Source organism: Corvus cornix, chromosome 4 (genome assembly GCF_000738735.6).
Source record: "Corvus cornix cornix isolate S_Up_H32 chromosome 4, ASM73873v5, whole genome shotgun sequence".
Lineage (NCBI taxonomy): Eukaryota > Metazoa > Chordata > Aves > Passeriformes > Corvidae > Corvus > Corvus cornix.
This window is the reverse complement of record NC_046334.1, coordinates 31,011,468-31,033,140: the sequence shown is the minus strand read 5'-3', so window position 1 is coordinate 31,033,140 and position 21,673 is coordinate 31,011,468. Positions and strand designations below refer to the sequence as shown.

Below are 21,673 nucleotides of genomic sequence, written 5' to 3'. Positions count from 1 at the left end.
AATCTTGATGCCCCAAGTGCATAACCAATACTAGTACTTAGAAAACCATGCAAAGAACTACACAGTGCAATCAAAATTCAGAACCACCACAACCATACGGCCAATTTCACTAGCAAACAATCATAGTTCAATGATTGAAAGCAAGCAATTTTTAATGCAAGTAGAAAGCAGTGTTTGTATGAGAGAGGCTGTTAAGTCCTTGACTGGCTTACAATTTTGCAGAATATCTTGAAATTCTGTTCAGTTCAGTACCAAATCCCACCACTAAGAGATTTTCTTAGGCAGGAGAGACTTCATTTTTGCCCCCCTCCTTAACAACCTACAGAATATCAAGCAGCCATTTATACTCTAAACTGAACAGTAATGTCATGGGGTTTGGGCACTTTCTCTCATTTGCAAGTCTCACACGGGGAAAGGGAAACAACAACACATGACACAGTAAACCAGGCACCATCCAACCACATACCAGACGAAATCACTCGCACTCAGTGATCTGTCAGAACTGTAAGGAGACCACATTTTTGACTCCTTTGGGCTCTAAACATCTTCCTCTACCCCACATCCCCCAACAGCTGCAGCACATTCCTGCCTTGCAAGATGTGAACCTAACGCAGAAAGTCAACGCCCTTCAAGGAGATTTCCGAGCAGCAGAGATCAGGCGCTACTGAGCAAAGATGTAGCTGATCTGGTCTCTGCTGGAGGTGGCAGTAGGAGGCCTGGTGTCAAAAGGCCAGAGGTCAAAAGGAAAACTCATCATTGAAGGTCTGTTTATCCCAGACATGCAGTATCTGAATGAAAGTGACAAAATCTCATGGCAAAATGTTCAACAAAGCTCAGATTTTGCCCTGCCTCTCACTTCCTCCCCTCCCTGCTCACACTGTCACGGCAGGATCACGCACCATGTTGGAAGCCCCACGAAGAGCATCACAGTCACCCAGTGAGGGTTCTCTTATGGTGCTAGCAGCCAGTTCCAGCACCAGGCAGACTCCCTGCAGGCTCGGGCCTGGGAACAGAAAATACACGAGAACCCTGGCAAAGCACCAAGGGCACAAACAAGAAAGAAAGAGGGGAAAAAACTGCATTCAGGGCTGATCAGGGCTTTGCAGCCAATGCCAACATAAATTGCACTCAGGGGGGACTGCAGTTCTTGCTCCAGCTGTAAACGCCCAGGAACAAGGACTGCTTTTTTGCCCTTTTGCAAAGTATTTTAACACATGCACACAGGGAGCCTCAGCCAGATGGAGGGCTACGAGGCAGTGGCAGGCAGGAGAGACAGCCTATCATAGAGCAGCACTGCTGATGTTTAGTGATGAACAGCAACGCGAACTACAAGGTGGTCTTTCTTCCCACCTTCCAGTTAGCCCGTTGGATCGTGTTAGCCGCCTGCTTCTTATCAGCCTTTACAGTTCCCCCTCACCACTACTCAATTCCATCATGCCGTCACTTAACTTGTGCATGTAATTTAAAGCCAGATAGACAGCGGGGAAATTGCTTCCTCTGAGGCCCCTACTAATTGACCCCTATCCACAGAGCTCAGCAGTCTTCCCTTAACAGCGCTCGCACGCGCTACCACAACACGGAGTGCAAGTTCGGAGGTTGCCAGCGCAGCCTCTCTCCCTCGTGGCAATGCCATATGGTGTTAAGACTTTCAGGATCAGACGCCGTTCCTGCTGAAATCAATCATCACAACCTATCCCTGGAGAAGGCCATCTCAAAATCCCACTGGCTTGAAATGCAACTCAGCGAGATGCCTCGGATTTGGAGGCTGGTATTGACTCAATCAGGTTGGTATGCAAACGCTCACTTTAATAGTGCACATATCAATTAGCTGGGCTGCTACAAAGGGAGCAAGCAGTGCCCACTATGGTGACAGCATGCCTAAACAGCTGATATTTCACATTTGGCAGGACACTTCAGCCCCTGCCAATGCAAGCCAGCCTCTCTACCTGAACTTGCTGTCATGCTAACGAAAATGAGGACTGGGTCAACTGAGATTTGTACACTGAATGGGGTTCACTTCAAAGAGAGAAGGATGCAAACCATCGTCAGGCACCTAATCGTCATAACCTGCAGCAGAAGTTACAGGCATGTACACCAATCAAAGGAAAATAAGTAGTCTCTATGGGTAAATAAAGATTATGTCTCTTTAAACCGACTGTAAATCTGAATGAACACAAAATATACATACACAAGTAGGCAGCGTGCAACGTGACGTCAATCTGATTTTTATAGATTTATTATTGCTGTACATAAAATTTCCTAGTAATAATAACATTCTATGAAAAATACTAGAGCATTGGGACACTTTTAATGTGAAAATAGTACAAGGAAAGTAGGAAAAAAGAATTCAAGTGTTTAAAAAAAAAAAGCTGGGCGAGAAGCATTCCATTAAAAATGCAAGGGTCAGGGACTGGAAACCATTCACGTGAATCTGTCTTCAGCTCCATGTACTGTCTTTGAGAGTTATAACCTATGCCTTCATTGCACCAGTAGTAGAGATTTAAAGGAAAAAGAGAGAAATGGTTTCTGTGGGATCAGCCAGTTTACGGTTTATTGGTATTTTTCTAATTTTTCATTTGTTTTTAAACATGGTGCCACCCCCTGCCATAAATCACCCCTGAAATTTGCAGCTGCTGTTGAGCACAATTCACGAATCATGTAAGTGTGTAGTGGAATGTGAGCCCCTCGATCCTCGACGCATTTCCATGGGAGTGTGCCTACCGAGGTGCCAGGGGATCATCCACGCAGAGTGGTGGACTCCCCAGGAGCACAGGCCAAATGAGTCGCTCCAGCCACTCACTTCGCAGGAGGGCTGCCCTTGCCCACTCCCAATACCAATCCTGCTGCCACAGTGCCCTCGTGTAGGCCCTGTCACCCTCTGACACCCAGCTGGTGGCCATACAGCCAGAGCACTGCTGTGCATTTGTGCTGTAGGCAGCCCTTCTGTCACTTTATTAGTTAAAATAAATTTTTCATAAAGAATAAAGAAGACAAGAAAAACAACCATATAAGCAAGTTATTCTTCCTCTCCTACTGACAAACCACATTTCTGTAAAGATATTAGCCACATCCCATGACAAAACTTTGTGATGGGCCATGACCTGCAGAGAAGTGATGCCTTACTGACAGCTGGAAAGAGAAACCTGTTTCCTTCGAGTCACAGTACAGCAGCAGCGGAGCTTTTGTGTTTACGTATCTCACAGAGCAGAAACAGGAGAGAGCGAGTGGGGGAAAGAGAGAATGAAGAAAAGAAGTGAAGGCAGGTGGTTACGAGAGCACACAAGTGGCTAATTAAAGAATGGGTTTTACTAGTCACAGTGGTTAAACAATTTTAAAGGGAGGCATTCTCATAGCACGCCTGAAAAGTTTTTAACACTACCAAACACCTTTGTCAGGAGCCAGGGAAGTTCTGGAAATGTGCTTAGAGATGCACACAAACCCATAGGAAGATCTGATAATGTACAAATTCGTTTCTTCCAGAGATAGCTCACTTTCTGCACAAATCGATAAGCCATCAGAACCTATCATTTATCACAAACATTAAATCCCAGCAGCCCCCTGGTTTGCAAGCCTAATGACCTGGCACACAAAGGCACTCTCAGTGCTAGGTCGTGTGGGGGGAATTCTCCACACCTCTGGTTCAGGGAATCTCTTTTAGGTTGTACTCAGCATTAACAGACAAGGGTGTTAGCAATCCTTGTTGCAAACTTGCTACAAAACCAACAAAAACATATTATTGAGAAAAACAAGAGCTGAAAACCCAGTCTAGGTTCTATCCACCAGGAAATCCATCCTGGTTTTTGCTTTAGCAATGCTGGGTTACCATTCACAAAAATAGAGCTAAAAGGATGCAGAGCTACAAATTAAACGTATAGCAAGGACAGTTCACTCTTGCAAGAAGGAATTAATTAGTTGTTTTGATGAGGCTGGTTAGGAAAGAGTTAATGCTATCAGCCAAATGTCAGTTAACCCCCAAATGTTGCTTTTGTCCCATGGCCGTGTCAATACCAACACTATTATCTCAATTTATTTAACACAGAACAAATTAATTGGCTCTAAGTGTTGCTTTTTCCCTGGAATCCCTCATCCCATCTCTTCTTGGAGAGAGCTCCTGCAAGCAATGAGCAAGGGAATAAACCACTATGCAAACATGCACAGGCATACACACACACACACAGAAGGAAGTTACAATTTCTCACTTAGTTGCTGATTTCTGTGACTACAAATCTTGGTGTCACCCACCACACACTACTCCTCTGTACTAAATCCATCATCCCCGACACCCTCAGACACATCCGAGATGTGTGTCGAACCAGCAACACTATAATTTTAATAATGACAAGGGATTAAGTATGATTACTAGTCTTCTCTCTCACTTGTTTCTTTCCCCTAACGATACCATCCAATTGCCATTTTCCTCACGGTTGTCTATTTTGGTTCCCATTGTCTGTCGCACCCAATACAGTAACCGAAATGTCTGCGACACGGGATCTGCCTGTCTCTCGTACGTCTAGCAAAACTGAAAACCTGTTGTTACAGCTTTGGGGAACACAATACATTGTCAGTTCCGAGGAAATGTTGTAAAGATAACCGTGCATACAGTTCAGTCATACCTGTGCTATTCTTCCATTGTGTTTAATACACCACGAGCAGGTTATTTCAAGAAAGACATTGCCACAGAGATCACTGGGGTGCATTTCACCTACTACTGGGCTCCATGGCCCGTTGTCTGTCTGGGACAAACTGCTACCAGCCAGCCTGGAGATGAACTTGCCATTGCTTTCCCTGAACTTCTGACAACGAGATCCTGATGTTCAGCTAAAACTTTCCTTTTCCCACCTCCCCGTTCCTACAAACTGCCCCGAATCGTCTTGATTGCCATTAATAAAAAAAAAAAAGGGGGGGGGGGGGAAGGGGGAGAGAGAAATAAGGAAAAAAAAAAAAAAAGAAGAAAAAGAAAAAAGAACCAGAGAGCCAGCAGTCTTATGGAAACAGCACGGCAGGTAAACCAGGTTAGCATCGTTCCGAAACAGCCACGAGCTGGCGGGGCGAGGGCCGGCGCCCCCCGGCCGTCCCTCCTCGGCCCGGGGCCGGGGGCCAGCGGCCGGGGCCCGGCTCGGCGGGGCGCCGCGGGAGGCGGCGTTTCTCTTCCCTGCGGGGCGGAGAGGGGCGGGCGGCGGGGCCGCGCCGCGGGGAGCCGCGCCCGCGGCGGGGGCTCCCTCAGAGCCTGAAGGAGGCCTCGGAGAAGGGATGCTGCATCTTGAAGCTAGACAAGAAGCACTGGAGGGGCGGGGGCAGGGGGTTGAGGAGGGATGGCGGGAGGCTGGGGAAAAAGAAATCATCTCCTCTGACCTCTAACGAAGTGCCCGGTTTTTTCTTAAGCTCTTCACATTTCCTAAATTTGCAGATCTGGTGTCCCGTTTTGCGGTTCCTGCAACTGCTGCAGACTCCACAGTTGATGAGCCGCTTGCAGGGTACGCACACCCCGCAGCGTTTCCGCTTCTTCTTGGCGGGGTTGCCCGCCCCGGCCCCGGCCCCGCCGCCGGTGCCACCGGCCCCCCCTCCGCCTCCGCCGCCACCGCCTCCGCCTCCGCCGCCCCCCGCGCCGGCGGCGGCGCCCAGGGCGGAGGCGGGCGAGGCCGAGGCGTGGCTCTGCGGGCAGTCCGCCAGGTTGGCGATCTGGAAGGCGCTGTCTGTGACGGCGGCCGAGGCCGCGGCGGGGGAGTGCAGGGCCGTCATGACGATGACCCCGGGGGGCAGGGAGAGGCCGCCCAGCGCCGGGATGGCCGAGAAGGTGCCGACGCGGTCGGGGAGGTTCATGATCTCGGCTTCGGCGGCGCCGCACTTGAGCTTGTTCATGCACTCGCCGGCCAGCGGCCGGCAGTGCTCGGGGGCGAGGGTGGAGAGGAAGTTGCCGTTGGCCATGGGCAGGGCGGGCTGCTCGGCCGGCGGGCAGCCGGGCTTGCCCAGCCGCTGCGAGTCGCTCCGGTGGTGCATGCCGCCCCTGCCGGCGTGCAGCGAGGAGGCGGCGGCGGCGGCCGCGGAGGCGGCGGCGGCGGCGGAGGAGGAGGAGGAGGAGGGTTTCCTCGCGCCGCCCGCCGCGCCGCCGCCGCCGCCGCTGCCCCAGAGCATGGCGGTGGCGGCGGCGGCCGTGGCGGTGTCGCAGTTCCAGGGGGACATGCCGATGCGGGCGGCGGCGGCGGCGGCCGCGCTGGGGAAGATGGGGGTGGTGATGCGGGCGATCTTGGCCGCCTGGGGGAAGGCGCCGCCGTTGGTCTTGTAGAAGGTGGCGAAGGAGCGGTACCTCTCCATCTCCGAGTTGTAATCCACAAGGCTGTTGAGGGCCCCCTCGGGCAGGTGGCTGTCCTTGGGCAGCCCCGGCGCCTCGGGGTTGGGGCCGCTCTCCACGCACACGTTGGTGTTCATGGTGGCCGGAGCGGGGGGGCGGCGGAAAGGGACGGGACGGGGGGGCTGGGGGCCGGGGGAGAGGGACGGGGCGGGGGGGGGGGGTCGCTTAATCCTCCTCCTCCTCCTCCGGACGCATCCCCGCGGTCGGTGCTTGGCCGGGCAGCCGTTCCTCCGGCATCCTCACGGGAGCTGCCGCAGCTGAAACACAAAAAGTCATTTCCGAGGGGGTGCACGCGTGCGGGGGGCGCTCACGGCCGCCCACGGCCACCCCGGGGGAGGGGGGAGCACACACGGGTGGGGGGCACACGCCGCCCTACCCGCGGGCCGAGGGCTCGAAGCGCCGGCCCGGGTGGAGCAAGCGCGGTCCCGGGACAAAGTGGGGGCGGGGGACACGATACGGGGACCAGGAGCTGCCCACCTACCAGCACCGGGAAAAATGAAAAGGCAGGGAAGAAGGGCGGGGGGAACATAAATAAAAGGAATTAGAAAAAAAAAAGAAAAAAGAGGGAGGTGGGGGAGGGAGCCGCCAGCTGCCACGGTGTCCTTCTGAGCCCGGCGGTCATTAGCTGCCTGCCGGCACAGCTGGCTCCGCCGGGCGCTGGTTGCGGCGGCACCGGCTCCCCCGGCCCCCCCCCCCCCGCCGCCTCCGGGCACGGGGGGGCTGCCTGCGGGCCGCGGGGGGCACGGGGCTAGGTTTCAAAAAAAAAAAAAATACTCAAGCAATTTCACAGCCTGTGATCCCGGCGCCTGCAGCTGTACTAACGACGGAGTATTTATCCCAGCCTCTCGGGGAGGATTCCCCGCCACCGCCGCCGGAGGCTGCGCAGGGAGGGCTGGGGACACACGCACCGAGACGGGGACAGCCCCTCTGCGGGCGCCGCGGGGCAGGGGGCTTCGCCGAGAGACAGCCCGGAAACGCTCGGGAGGACAGGTCGCTGTACCTACTGAACTAGACCTCATCGGGGAAAGATGGCTTTCTGCTTCAGGTTAGGAAAGTTTAGGAGGGGGCTAAGGACACGGCGTCCGTGTTATTTCCCACCGCCCCTTTCTCCCCCAGGGAGGTGAAGGGGGGTATTTTAGTTCATGGCAGTGAGGAAGGTATATTATGGCAGCCTGCGCGAACTAAAGCAAACATAAGCATAACTTAAAATGCCCTCAGTTTATGAACACTGCCTCTTTGTTTTCCAGATGCTCTACCTGAATAGTTCAGATATTTCCAGCACCTTTTCTGATGTAGGGCTATCGATCAGAAACGCTCACTCGTGAGGCACTCGTGGGGCTACGTCTAGTTTCCAGACTCCGGTATGTTTAGTTCAAAATGGTTATCAATTACGGTAATTACGATCATAATTAGATTAATGAACCGTTTGCAGCCCAACCTACCGAGTGCAAAAACTTCGTCTTCTCCCAGCGTCGTGCACTGAAAGCGGGCTTTATGTAAACAAATCCAGATGAAGGGAGCGTAAATCTACAGAAGGAACCTCACCCCCGGCTGCACTGGGGACTGGCGGGCGTCTTTCCGTCGGAAAAAAAAAAAAAAAAAAAGACCCCGAGCTCGCAGGAGCCACCTCTGTGTTTCCACGTCAGGGAAAAACCCAGACTCTCGCTGCCTTCACAGGTCTAGTGGCAATACAAAGGCTGCCCCGGAGAGCTCTAGGCTAAGCGTCGTCTTGGAGGGATGCGAAGGATTTGCATACAGCAGAAGAAAAAAAAAAAACCTCTCCCGTTTCCAGAAAGGAAAACCTAGCTGCATGTCCTCGATAACAACTACTCAATAAAACTAGTTTTGCCAGCCATGTGTACGAAAGCCACGCATCTGGTAAGGAATAAAATGTTAGCGTTCAGCCTTTTATGCCAGAAGTCATATGCGTTTTCTTGCCCTTTTCCCCCCAGCATTAAACTGGCTTCTCTCCACAAAACCTTCCCTCGCTGGCTACCTTTTCTCTCTCCGCGATCCCTTCCCAGGCTTTATTGCCACCAGCAGCGAGAAAATGATGGTGCCCACCAAGCGGGTCATTATTGTTTAATCGATGCATCTCCGGAGCATGAAAAGGGTACCCGAGACGCAGTTATTGATTTCCCTCCCCCTCTAACTATCGCCCTCTTTTCCACGAATGAAATAAATAAATAGAAATTGCTAGCCGGGCTTTGTGATTCCGTCCCTGCTTAAGCTAAATGTGACCGTACACGTTCAATATTGCATGTCTGCTCTGCCAAAGACAGAGAGATCAAAGGTCATATTTAACATTCAGGAGGAGGGGCGGGTGCAGATTAATTAATAAATTAATATAGCGACGCCTTTTATTGCCCAAGTCTAGCATTAATCTACTTTTACGATCCCAGAGGACAAGAACAACAGAAAAAAAAAGAGCCCCTGACAATCCCACAAAATTAAAAAAAAAAAAAAGAAAGAAAACCCACCCCCCTAAAAAAACCCTCACAACTAAAACCCAAAACACACACACAAAAACCGAAAAAACAAAACAAAACCCGCGAAGAATATGGGGGGAAAAGATGAGGGGGGAAAAGCAAACCAGTCACTTACCAGGCTCTTTATTTGGGGGGGCTTGACTGTGCAGACGCTACCAGCCTGTCTGCCTTTAATTAGTTGCACATCAGTCCCTAACACAAAGAAGAAGAAGAAGAAGAAAAATATCCAGATGTGCCTTGGCAGCTCCTCAATTACAACTTTGATACTTGTAAACAAACTGCAAGGGGCGGTGGGGAAGGTGGGGTGGGGGGGCCGGGGGGGATAAATTAAGCCGCCGATCCACTAAACAAATACCTGTAAGTGGCTTTTTTCCCCCCTCTCCCTCTCTCGCTCGTTGCAGAGAAAGGAGGAGGAGGGGGGAGCAGGGGAGGCGGCGGGGGGCGAGGAAGGAGCAGGCACAGAGGGAGGGCGGGCGCGAGGGAGTGTGCGTGTGTGTGTGTGTGTGTGCGTGTGCGCGGTGGTCTCCTCTGCCGGCGCGCTGCTCGCCGCCCGTCTCCCGGCGCCCGCCCTCGCACACAGCGCCGGGAGTGCGTGTGCGTGTGGCGGTGCGGGGGAGGGGAGGGCGGGGGCGGGCGGGAGGCGATCGCCGCCGAGGTGAGGGAGCGCGCCGGGAGGACGCAGGGATGCGGACACCCGCCGCCGCCGAGCGCTGGCGGGGCCGCCGCCGAGCGGCGCGCACGGGCCGCGGCGCAGCGCGGGGGCCGCCCCCGCCGCGGGAGGGGAGCGCAGGGGGCGGCGGCGGGGGCGTTGCGGCCGCGGCCGCCCGGTGCGGGGCTGCCGGCGGGGCGGGGCCGCGCCGCGCCGCAGAGGGGAGGGGAGGGGGCGGCGGGGAGGGCGCGCCCCCCGCGCTGCGCCCTGTCACCCTCCCCGCGGGCGGGCGGGGAACTGCCGGCAAACTTTGTGCCCCGGGAAGTTTGCGGAGGGGAGCGGCGGTCCCCCCGGCCGGCCCAGCCCGGCGGGCTGGAGCGGGAGGCCGGTGCCCCGGCCGGCGCACGGCCACGCAGCCTGTAGTTTGCGTATCTCTAATGACTACCACCCCCCACGCACGCTGTAATTTTCTTTCAGACGCGTGAGGTGCTGCGGATATCAGGCATATTTAGGCGAGATGGAGCCGGCTGAACCGTGGATGTTACCCCAAGTGTCTTGGCACTCAGTAGAAGCGCTTTCCCAACATTTGCCCTTTTCCGGTGCCAGAGCCCAGGAGCTGCATGGCACCTGTCCGGGCAGGCCATGTGTACCCCGCACCTGAACTGCCAACATTAAAACGCATCTCTTAACAAGCCACCGGTGTACAGGTACTGCATGCAAACACACTGCAATTCCTTAAAGAATTTCAGCAAACTATTAAAAAAAAACCAACCAAGCCCACCTGCCTTCCCCAGAGTTCTTGCAAGCACAAAAAAGGGCCTATATTCGCTGAATAAATTATGCATTGCAAGTTCTTCATCCAGCTCCTCTTGGTACCTCCAGAGCGAGTGCTGGTACTTACAGAGCCATTGCTGCAGCCTGGTGCTGCCAGCATGGGCACTAAGCAGTTAAGAAATGGATGTTTCTGCCAGGAAAATAATTTTAACCATTTGTAAATTACAGAAAAAGAAGGGAAAATATACTGTTTCATTGGTTTTATATGTAAGTAAATGAAGGATTTATGTGCAGACTGAAGTTTTATTTCCTTCTGCTCCAAACTGAATTCAAGCTCAGGGTGCTCAACACTACGCAATTACCCAAGGGAAAGCACTGCAGGAACCTTTTCCCAGGAGCAGCAAGACAAGGTGGATTTGAGCAGTGGGGTTTGGCAAGGACCAGCAGCCTCGTGGCTAATGCTCCATCAAGTAAGACTGACTGGTACAGGTGAGGGACAGTTTTGGTCAATCAGGTAGGTCACAGATCTACACGAAGTTGTGCCCCTGGCATTTATGTTATAGACTGGTATGCTTTATTTGGAAGCAGTATAGTTTATCTAGCTAATTACCTGCCTCTAACCATACGATATGCATTTTAAAATACCCCCAAACATGGATTTACATAATAAAGCATAACCTCCCGACTAGCTAGCGTCATCCTTTATGACAGTTCTTCTGCCTTTTTCAAAGTCTTTTCTGTTTTGATACATTTTAACACAAACTTATAGGGGGGAAAATACAAATGAGGGGAAACGGTGTTTCAGTAATGTCACAAAGTGACAAAAAACAAGAGCTTTTCCTGTTGAGGTTCATTCCGTACCACTTTTCTCCCAAATTAGTTGTCAAAAGCCATATGCAATACTCCAAACACTGAGGACGTTTTTCAAACACAGACTTCTCTTGAACTCCAAACTTCCTTTAATCACAACCTGTGTCTTACTTAAGCAATGCTTTCAGAGTTAATTTATTACTCTTGAAGGAGTTACATTTTTAATAAGCTAAAAGAGGAAAAGGGGAAACTCTGATAATCTTTTCTCATGCATAAGGAAGACCATTTCATGTATTTTTTAATTGTCATGTGAATTAAATTGCAGTGCTATATATAACCTTTCTACTCCAGCCTGGAAAGTTGTACACTTTTTTGGTGTTGGGGAGGAAGTGTGGAATCCAGTTTAGATGTCTTTTTCCTGAAACCTTTCATTTAGAAGAGTTTGGGGGACTTTTGTTTGTTTGTTTGGGGTTTGGTTTTATCCTGCATTCTGCCCTGAGCCTGGGAGCTGAGGAGGACTGTTATGTTCAGGAATCTATCAGTGACGTAGCTACAACTGTCTCATGATGAGTCCTAAGAAAGCAATTACAATTATCTTTTCACCATAATCTGTGCTTTGATGGGAGGGACAGACAGTTAAAAATCACAGGCTCTGATTTTTGTTCAGAAACCATTCCTATTTCATTTTTAGCAGGAATGCAGCTAGAGCAGTATGTTGTAATGTGGGAACATGGGAGCTGACCTGCCTTTGTAAATATTGAGGTTGTTCTGAAAGAAAGTTGCAAAAAAAAAAAAGAAACTAACTGAAACTCACATTCAGTTCTTGTTCATTCTGTTACTGACTCTAGTGTGTATCTACAAAGTGACCACTGTAAACCTACCCAGATCCATCAAGCATTATAAGCATTGCACCAGGATTAGAAAAAGGAGGTGAAGCAAGCCCTTGGGGGATGCAGCAGTTCATCAGACTGCGAGCTGGAGTTTTGGGGTTTTTTCCTAATATTATTACTCTTTCCTTTTTTGTGCTCTTTTCCTAAGTCTCTTAAAACTCATGGATCCACTGTCAGGGCTAGACTCTGACTGTTGCTGTGTTTGGGTTCCCTTCTGCTGGGGCCAAGAGCTCTAAATGGCACATGCTGCAACTCTGTTCTCTGGGTGGTCCACGTGGCACACATCCTGAGCAGGCTAATGTTGGGGTGTAGGCCTTCGCTACAGAAAAACTGTGGATGGGGACTGGAAAAGTAGCTGCCTCTGCTCCCCTCACTTTCTCATTAGGAAATGTCCCACCTTGAAATGGAAATGGTATGTCCCTTTAACTGCCCCCAGCTCTGTGCATCACCCCTTGGTGAAAATGGAATAGTGGCTCAGCTGTTTTCCACCCTCAAGTAGAAACACATTTCTAGCACAACCTTTCTTCTAGCACCAGTCTGGTGGGCACTCTGAATGTACAGTCCTTCCCTTCTCAGATGCGGGTAACTTAAAGAAGAGATGCAAAACTTTTCTCAAAATTCCCAAACCAAATTCTTTTTTACTTCATTGGTGCAACAAACATGTGAAAAGACATGGAAATGTCTTGTACACCATCCACAGCCATAACAGCATACCTGCACCCCAATTGCCTGCAATCCCTCATAACTCTTTAACATCCTTTGAGATACAAATTATTTCATGAACTCTCTGGGACCTGGGCTCCAACCTAGCCTGAAAGCTGTCTGTTTGCACTGCCACGATACCAAACCCAACCCCTCTGAGCTGCAGTTCATCTCTGTGACTTACAGAAGTGCTAGGCACCCTCCCTTCTTCCTTCCTCTGTAGATGCTCACCTTCCTGCTGGCACCTATGTACCATTCCTCCTTCTCATAGTTGCAGCCAGACGTCCTATTCACCCCGCTCGTAACTGCACCTCTTGATTTCGACACATGCAAGCCATCCCAGCTCCCTGACAAAGGGGGATGCTTCACTGCTTGCCAGCTACTGTGGAATTCTTGTATCAGTAAAGGGAAAAGCCAGGCACAAACTAGTTTTTGTGTGCTGCAAGAAGAGACACCTGAGAACTGCTGAAAAGCACTATCTGTCAGCAAAAATCAGGTTAAACCCACCCATTAGAATTCCTTGCTTTTATCCAATATTACTGAAAACTGCTCTCCTTTAGTTTCAAAGGAAATGCAGCAATTACCCCCTATTACAGACACCTACAAATATTTACTAAAATAATGTAGCAGAGGGATTTTTTTAAAAGTCATCACAGCTTAAACATTCCCATTACTTTCAATATGGTTTGATTCTGCTTCAGGTACAAACGCTTTCCTGATGCTTCCTAGGCAGGAATCCAGATTGCTGATCTCCAATTATGCCGACTCCCAGAGGGCTCGATCCGTCACAGATGCAAGTCAACAACGCAGCTCTGCATTTGATAGGATGCTGCCAGATGAGAAACAGCAGTGCCCAGGAAAAAGAAAACACACAGGATCCTCATTGTCTCGATATTGGGACTCTGACAGGACACAGACAGAGAGCTCTGAAATCTGGGTCTGAAAAGCTGGCTACTAGAACCACCTGGATTTGTTTAGATCAACTCAGTTCCTCCAGGTGTCTCTCCCTTGTGACTGACAGCCCATGCGTAAGTCCTACAGTTTCATTTCTTTATGGTTCTTAAGAACCGCCTGTTACTGGAGGGGGACTGGAGTGGCTTTTACCCTCTGAAGACTGTATGAATCTAAATGTCAAGCCAGAGCTGTCATGCCAGCAACTAACAAGGGGCTTTAGAATAAGCACTCCCTGGCCAGTACGCAGTAAGCATGGGCTTGTTCACCTAATCAGCTTTTGGGCTCCTCAGCGCTAAGGCTTCTATTTTTTCAAATGGCATTGCACCAACACTGCTCTGGGGCAGCTACTCAGAAAGTGTATTTGTTCTTTCAGGGCTTGCATGTCCCCCAAAAAACTGTGAGAAAGGTTTGAATCACTGCTGCTAGTTCAGGATGCCTGACAGTTTTTCTTTCCTTTTGGGCCCTATTTTCAGATACTTCTCAATTTGTCAAGTTTTACCTCTTTGAACTAAAAGTTCCCTGTTTGAGAGGTATGCACTCTATAAAACCATTCAGCTGGTTTCAGAGCTCATTCTTAACTAACACACTTTCTGTGCTAAAATAATAACTATCTAAGAACTACTTTTCTAAGGAGCTGTAATGCCTTTGCACTTAGAAGAAAAAAGTTTGAAATTTGGTCATCATGAACATACCTCATTAGGCCAAATTGCACAAATTTCTGAGCTATAAGAAAGAAACCTTAGTTCACACACAAGAGAATTTCTAGAAGTGCAACAGAGAAAAATTCTCTGACGTGTCTAATTCTGGCTGATCTTTGAATAAGGTTCGCTCTGTAGACACATTCCCTGCACTTGTAGACACATTCCCTGCTAAGTGATGTGACAGTAGCAAAAGGTCAGCATCAGCCACAGAGCATTCAAATTTAGACACCTCTCTTATCAGATTATCAGAGCAAAGAAGATATCCCAGAGTAGGGACACTGACTCATGGATGCTTGAGAAGCACATAGGTATCACAGAGAGAACCCGTAGAAATACGGAATTTGGAATTCCAGTTTTGGAATACGGTTGTGTGGAGTTGGGGCAAATGTGTGAAGGAAGAGAAGACTCACGCTGAGAATGGACCAGGAACTAAATGAGGAAACAATCCCGCAGGGAGACTAGTATGCAATCAGACGTATGTACAGAACTGGTAGAGTAAGGATTTAATGGGTAAGCTCAACTCAGGCATCATCTAGATCCTAGTCTGTGACCGTTGCAAACATTCTGGAGGTTCTACTTCCTTGGCTTGGCTGCCTTTTGAATCTTGGTACTTGTCTTAAAAGTGACTGGTTTTGCTTTACCTCCGTATGTAAGTTTTTGATGAGCTAGTTCCACTTTCACATTTAGTAAACTGGGGAGAGTAAAGAGTTACTTAAAAAGCAGAGTTTTATCAATTTAACACCATCTTCAGATGAACGACAGTCATCTTATGGCAGGTTTTCATACAACTGTGATCAAACAGCCCTGGTAAAATACAGCAATGAAAATCAAGCTCATACCACTGAGCTGTGACTGTGGCCCTGGGATGCCCAGGATAGCTACATCAAACTATTACAGGTTCTGCTGGTCTGGAAGAGCATCTGGAAGAAACCAAATTAGCAAGTACCTCAAACTTTTTCAGTATCTCATAAAACGACAAAAGAAAAAGTAGTATCTGCTTCAGGTAGTTTCTATAGGAAGGAAAATTTGAGTAGGGTTTTTCTCTAGAGAAAAGTCTTTTCTCTGTAGTTGTGATGTCGCATAGCTTTGGCTACCTTCTCATTGAAATAGCCAGAGATTCTACTTTCATCTCAGTTCTCACACTCTGACAAAAGACATGTATATTTTACTATCCAGTTTTGTTAATGCTTTGCTCCCCTCATCTGTTGTCACACTTTCACTGTTAAGACTAATCTGGAATAAGCTTATGTTTTCAAATACTTGATTTCACATACTACTACTATTTATGGTTAAGGCTTCATTGGGAAGAATGACCATCACTCATGACTCAAAGATGGTCTCAGTGCCAGAAGCACTCGTATCCTTCTATAGGCCATCATTCTGACTTACAATAAGCATCAACAGCCAGTGGGTGGCCATTTCCCTTACTGTTCCCTGGGGTCATGTTAATCATCTTTCAGCTTTACTGTCAGAAAGCATAAAAATGGGACTCCACTGCTGCACAGTGTAGGACTGACAGATGACCCCAGAGGAGTACTGTTGATCCTCTGCTGATGTCCCCAGAACCTGCTTCTTTCTCTGATTTCAGAGGTATCTACAGACGAATAGGGGTGCAGAGGCCAGCTGGCTTCTCCACACATCAGGGGGTTTAAAAGATGCTGCAAATAGCTGGATACTGACAGTACAGTGTCTGGCATTTAGATGACCACAACTAAACACCTTCTTTGTATGGCAGGACATTCAGCAGCAGGCAATGTCTCACAGAGAAGGTAATTTCTGAGGTTTAGATATTACCAGTTTCCATCATTTTACCAGTTACCCCCAGTTGCCTGAGTGCTTTTTCAATATTCACCTACTTACAGCTGTGGACCCAGAGGTTCAAGAAAGAGGATGCTGGGAAAGGGAAATGATGTTCCAGATGCCAATGTGTGGTCAGAATACCCTACAATCCCAAAAATGGAAACAAAATGTGAGCTACTGGACTTAGGAAGAATAAGAATAAACATAGTGAAAAGCAAACACAAAAACCCCACAAACTGGTAAGAGTGGAAGAAATACGGATAAACGGTATTGTGATGATTTAACAAGAAAATCAGGGCAGAACAAAACACAGAAGGCACCACAAGGGACATGAGCAAACTTTCTTGTTTCAACAAGATCGCTATCCTTTCTCACGCATGTGCAACGCTGTCCAAATGCGCTGTCACACAAATATTTTAAGCTGCTCTCTCTTGCCAGCAAGAGTTGTTATCACGGCAGCCGGTGCTGTGCTGCTGAGATGAGCCCCCAAAGAAAGCCCTCTCGCCTCTGACTCGTGCACCGGTGTGCCGGCATGATTCCATGCCATTCCTGGCACACTGCGCTACGTGCTTGGAATGGCGGGCATGTTTCACTGAGTGCTCCAACCCTTTCTGGGTGTAACTTTAGCCCCCTTGAGGAGTCACACACCTGCTTTACACTGCATCTGCGGAACAGAAGAAACAAAGCCCTGAGCGCAGAAATCTTGTTAAAACATGCTATAGGCAGACCAGGAGATTTTATCAGCCAGCTGAACAAGGACCCATATACCTTCAGTCTTGAACATTTGTTTGTTATCACTGCTCTGCTGAATCTGCTTGATTCCAAGTTGCAAAAGTGTTACTCTAAGCAGGATGACACAAATGCCCATTGTTAATTAATGTTATTATTTTATTACTCTTGATTCTTAATGGCCCAAGACATTTTAGCTGATAATTGAGATCAAGTAACAGGGTTATGTTTTTTATACCTGGACTGTATGTAAGTCTGTCTGTCTTTCTCTTTATCGATCTATCTATAACACCCATGCAAATACTTTAGGGTAGAACTCCACATACTGGATATGTGGAGTTTTCCTTAGGGCTTCTCAAGCCCATTTAATATTCAGGTTTGCTGTTACACAAAGCAATAAACTGACCAAAAACCAGTTGGCCCTATAGATATAAAGTGAACATTAAGGCTTTAATCAACAATGTTGTCAAAGTATCTAGAAGAAATTAGTTTACCATGCATAGCAAAGATGGGTTTCTTGAGAGTTCTAATGAAAGCTGATATAGCCATTATCTGATTACTGTAACAGACACTCAATCATTAATACAAAAGTCCTCTTTAATGATCTTCATTTTATGCCCACAGCCATCCTAGGAGGAAGCCAGGAGGTGGGAAGGTGAAAGTAGTGCTTCTTGCTTTTGTTTATGCCAATTCTAATGGGGTTGTGACACTGAAAAATGCTAATTTGAGACTGATGTGTGTTTCTTGGCCCTGATCACAAGATGTGGGTCAGACTTACGAGAGGCCAGCAGTATTTGATGTCCTGAGGGCAAAATGATGCTATCCAAGATTAATATAGAGGCTGTGCTGGTCTTCTCCAGTGCCAGGGATTGCCAGTTGGCCCATTAAGACAGTGTAAAGCCATGTCTCTACTGCAGCTGCGCTGAACCAAGTCCTGCTATGAGTAAGGAGCTGTGTCCTGGCATCTGCATGGAAGTGATGATCCTGCTCTTCAGGAGAAAAACCATGGAGAAAGTAAAGTTGCATAAGCGGTCTGGTAATTATTTCTCAAGTTTGTTATGGAAAACTGTACACTGTTGTTATTTTGCTGCTGGCTTCTGCTAATAATTTGTTCTCAGTTTTTAAGGAACAGATCCCAAAAGAAATTTGTTGGCATCTGACTCAATCAAAACAGAAAAAGTCACAATTAAGAAACTATCTTTCAAAACAGAAAAAGTCACAATTAAGAAACTATCTTTCGAAAAAAGTGAGGATTGTGTTCTCTGAATGTAGATTTTTTTAAATGACTTTGGATTTTGCAGACTGTTGTCATTTTACAGCTATTTATGAAGAAGCATTATTGCTGTCTTTGTTATTGAAAAAAGCCTTGAGAACACTGTCTATCACCTAGGATTAGTATTGCCACAAAGTAAATGTTCTCTCAATATTTTTGTAGACGTTTTCACAGGTCTCTAATGTTTCACATTCGAGAACCTGAACCCCACTATTATTGCAAATTAAAATTATTTAATAGTGCTGCCTGTGAAAGTGTTGTTTTTACAGTTGTCAAAACCCTCAAACATTCATAATTTTGTTTAACAATACATTATTTTCTTTTAGTTCTTCTAGCCATACTGCAAGTGTTATCTTATGATTCTTTAAATGTCTGTTATTGTAAAAGTACTAGTATGAGTGAATAAATAGTTCCCCAAAATAGGTATTGATTTTGCATCTATAAAAGCAAGATACTGAGAACACCAATTATATGCTTACCTTACTAATTTCTTTATGCACCATTCAATGCACGATGCAAGTTGTAACTCTTTGGACATACTGTGTATCATTTAAGTCTCATGTAAACTTGCAGGTTAAATGGTAGAACAGTCTTGTTCTGAATCGGGAATTAAATGTATCCTTCAGGAAGGCTTCAAAATACCTTGACTTTAACGACTGGAACATTTTAGCCTTTCTTTTTGTTAAAGTCAGCCTCAGAATTAGCTTTCTGTTGCTCCCCCTCCCCCACATAATTCCTTCTCCTGTCTGGAGAATCTCAGCTGCTAAAACCCATCACTGCCAAATCTGCTGCAAACTGTGGACAAAAGAGAAAGTTCAATGAAACAGGAACACTCGAGCTTTCTGGTTGTGCCATGCTGTGACTGTAAAACAGTGGAGTCACAGCAGACCTGTAGAGTATGTAAAAGAAATGAATCTTTAATAAATGTATGTTTTCACACACTGACAGGGGTACTAAACTCCCATGTTTTCCTACCATATGAAATTCATCACTGTGTATAATTCTATCGACATTCCTGTGGTTCACTTCCTGCTGCAGCCATGACAAATGTCCTTTTATATTTAAGGATTTTAGGGTTATTCATCTTTCATTTCTGTTGTTATCAAATATGTATTTCAAATATCTGTGCATCCTGCTCATTCCAGTGTGATGTATGAATCTGCAGATAATATATGCACCTCATGCTTGAATATACCCATAGAAGCTTCCAGAATTGAGTTCACTCTTCTATTTGGCTGATATTCTTCCTTGACCACTGCACCCCACAACAATCCCTTCAGCACCATCAGTTCACCTGAACTTCCTCTGCTTTTGATCCAACTCAACAAACCCATCCATTTTTCCTAACAAAACACTGGAAATTTATGAATGATTTTTGCTTCCTAGGGTGACTTCAAAACAAATACCTGTATATATGTATGTATTTTTTATGTATGTATATATGTATATATGTTTGTATATTTACATACATACAGTGGCCATTTTCTTGTGCTGTGGCCCGGGGGGGAGACCAAACCTGAGCTGTCAATAATGTAACCTGCTTTAGAGTACAGGTCACAGATAAGTCTGAATGGCATCTTAATGATCCTTACCTCTCTCTCTTGACTCAGATTTATATGTTAGGGGGTGAAGACAGGTGAGATGAGTCTAACCCACACTGCTGAAATGATCCATTTGCAACAACAAGGCTCATGCATCAAATGCTGTAAGATGTGCAGTGAAATGAGAGGCTTCCAAAGCACAATCCAAGACTGACCCAGAGAAGACCCAAAACTAAAATACTGATCAGATTTGTGGCAGACTTAATTTAAGGAGCAATACAGTTATTAAGGTGGTAAGCAATGAAAAGGGGAAGAGAGGAGAAGATATGAGCATTAGTAGGACAGTCGTACCATGCACAATGGGGTAGTTGTGAATCAAAGTAGTTTTAGTTACTACTAGGTCTGGTTTATGTATGATCTCTTTAACTATAAATAAAGTTATCTCTCAAATTACCTATCAAGCTAGGCTCCCTTGGCAAGGTGTTTCCTTTAGGCATTGCAGTGAAAAGTTCGTTTTGAAGTAGGATTTAAAAGGCAGACACAGCTGGCATGGATTAGAGATCTTTATGGAATGAAAGCAAATTAATACTGTCATGGGAGGGAAAGGTGGACATGATTTGACTCACTGGTCTTCCTTCTGTCTAGCAGAGATATCACATCTGTCACTTTAGAAGAGCCCTCTCCAGCTGTGAGATTGACCATATTAGCCATTTCCAGTTGTTTCTAATTTGCAGGTCTTACTCTCTTCCTCCATCAAACTCCTGTTAACATTTCCCTCAAAGTAAACCTTGCCACCAACATGAATAAATATATTAAGAGTAATGTATACTTACTGCAAGTACTCTAGCCTAGCCTGGACATAAGCACTTCAGGAAGTCTCACAATCCATTCATGTACAGCCACAGTGAGCTCTCCATCGACCCTCACATGTCCCTCCCTCACAACATTTAGAAGGAAGAAAGGAAATGAAAGAGGGAACATGCAGAAATATATGTTGGTCATAAAAAGCAGTCAGGCTCCAGAAAAATAATCCAAAGAGCTATTTTTCCTATTGTAACAGCTTGATCTGGTTCAATTGAATTTTTTCTGTTTGCTGTTTATTTTCTCTCTAGCTTTTAGGTTTTCACAATTCTAGTCATTCAACAAGTCAAGAGTTCCTCCTTACTATGTTTCCACTTATTTAAAAAAACCCCTATACTTTAAATTTCATATTTACTGTTGGATTTAGGAAATCTCTCTTGTCTCCAAGTAACTTAAATGCCAGGATGTTTCCTCCCAGTTTTATGTGATTCTAACTGATTCTAAATTTTGCCAATAATGTAATTAAAAAGACAAAAATCACAGTTATTCCAGAGTGAGAAGCTGTCCTAGAGCTTTAGATCACCCTGGTTTGAGATGCTGGAGAAGTCAATTACATAATTAAGAAAGTCCTGCAGTCTTCATAAATATTCCAAGGTTATCCTGCCCAGACTGGTGTTTTTTCCCTTGCCACTCCAAGCCCCGTACTTGCCAATACATGCCACAGGGAAAATGGAACCCTCACAGATGGTTTCTGTTGTGCTTCCAGCAATCTCTGTCAGCTGGACAAAGGATACTGAGGGTGGCTTTAATTTACTTGTTCCCTTTTATCTGGAGTAAAGGAGCAAAAGGGCTGAAACTCTCACCTTTTCTCTCTTTGTTAAGGGTAATATATTCAGAGCTCTCAGAACAGAAGCATCTAGTACTGTACGTGTGTTGGACTGGGGAAAGAGTGTTACCTCTTACATTGCTGGAAAGTCTAAACACTTTTAAGTCAAAGGCAACCAAATTTCCAACACCTGCTGCAGTCTCCATCTTGGAAGAGGAATTGTCTTAAGAGGTACTATTAAAGACTGCCCAATAAGGGATTTCCTGGAGATCATTTTTGGACACTGGGTATATCTTTTAAATGGGTTTTTTAAATTGCTAGGGAGAGTCCTAGAATACACCGGAATATGCATATACACATGTCCTTAATAACACTAATTCCTCCA

The 21,673-nt window shown here is 47.0% G+C and overlaps 1 protein-coding gene and 1 long non-coding RNA gene across 7 annotated transcripts in view; one reads left to right on the top strand and one right to left on the bottom strand.

Moving 5' to 3' along the window:
* CXXC4 (CXXC finger protein 4) overlaps positions 1 to 21,673 on the bottom strand; it is a 133,220-nt gene that overhangs the window by 50,948 nt on the left and 60,599 nt on the right. For 4 of the 5 annotated variants that reach the window (XM_039550845.1, XM_039550846.1, XM_039550848.1 and 1 more), the window contains exon 1: positions 5,353 to 6,470. The exons of the other annotated variant lie outside the window; for it this stretch is intronic. In XM_039550845.1, the coding sequence (XP_039406779.1) occupies positions 5,353 to 6,426 (1,074 nt within the window). In that variant the 5' untranslated portion in view covers positions 6,427 to 6,470. Of the gene's footprint in view, positions 1 to 5,352; positions 6,471 to 21,673 lie in introns of those variants that run through there. 5 annotated transcript variants of the gene reach the window in all.
* Positions 5,701 to 8,546, top strand: LOC120409885. 2 transcript variants are annotated; one of them, XR_005601756.1, is made up of 5 exons: positions 5,704 to 5,794; positions 7,191 to 7,394; positions 7,597 to 7,710; positions 8,027 to 8,227; positions 8,374 to 8,546. It is a non-coding gene; the product is annotated as an uncharacterized LOC120409885 (long non-coding RNA). The 2 variants fall into 2 exon arrangements; XR_005601755.1 differs by having other exon boundaries at positions 5,701 to 5,794; positions 8,027 to 8,546.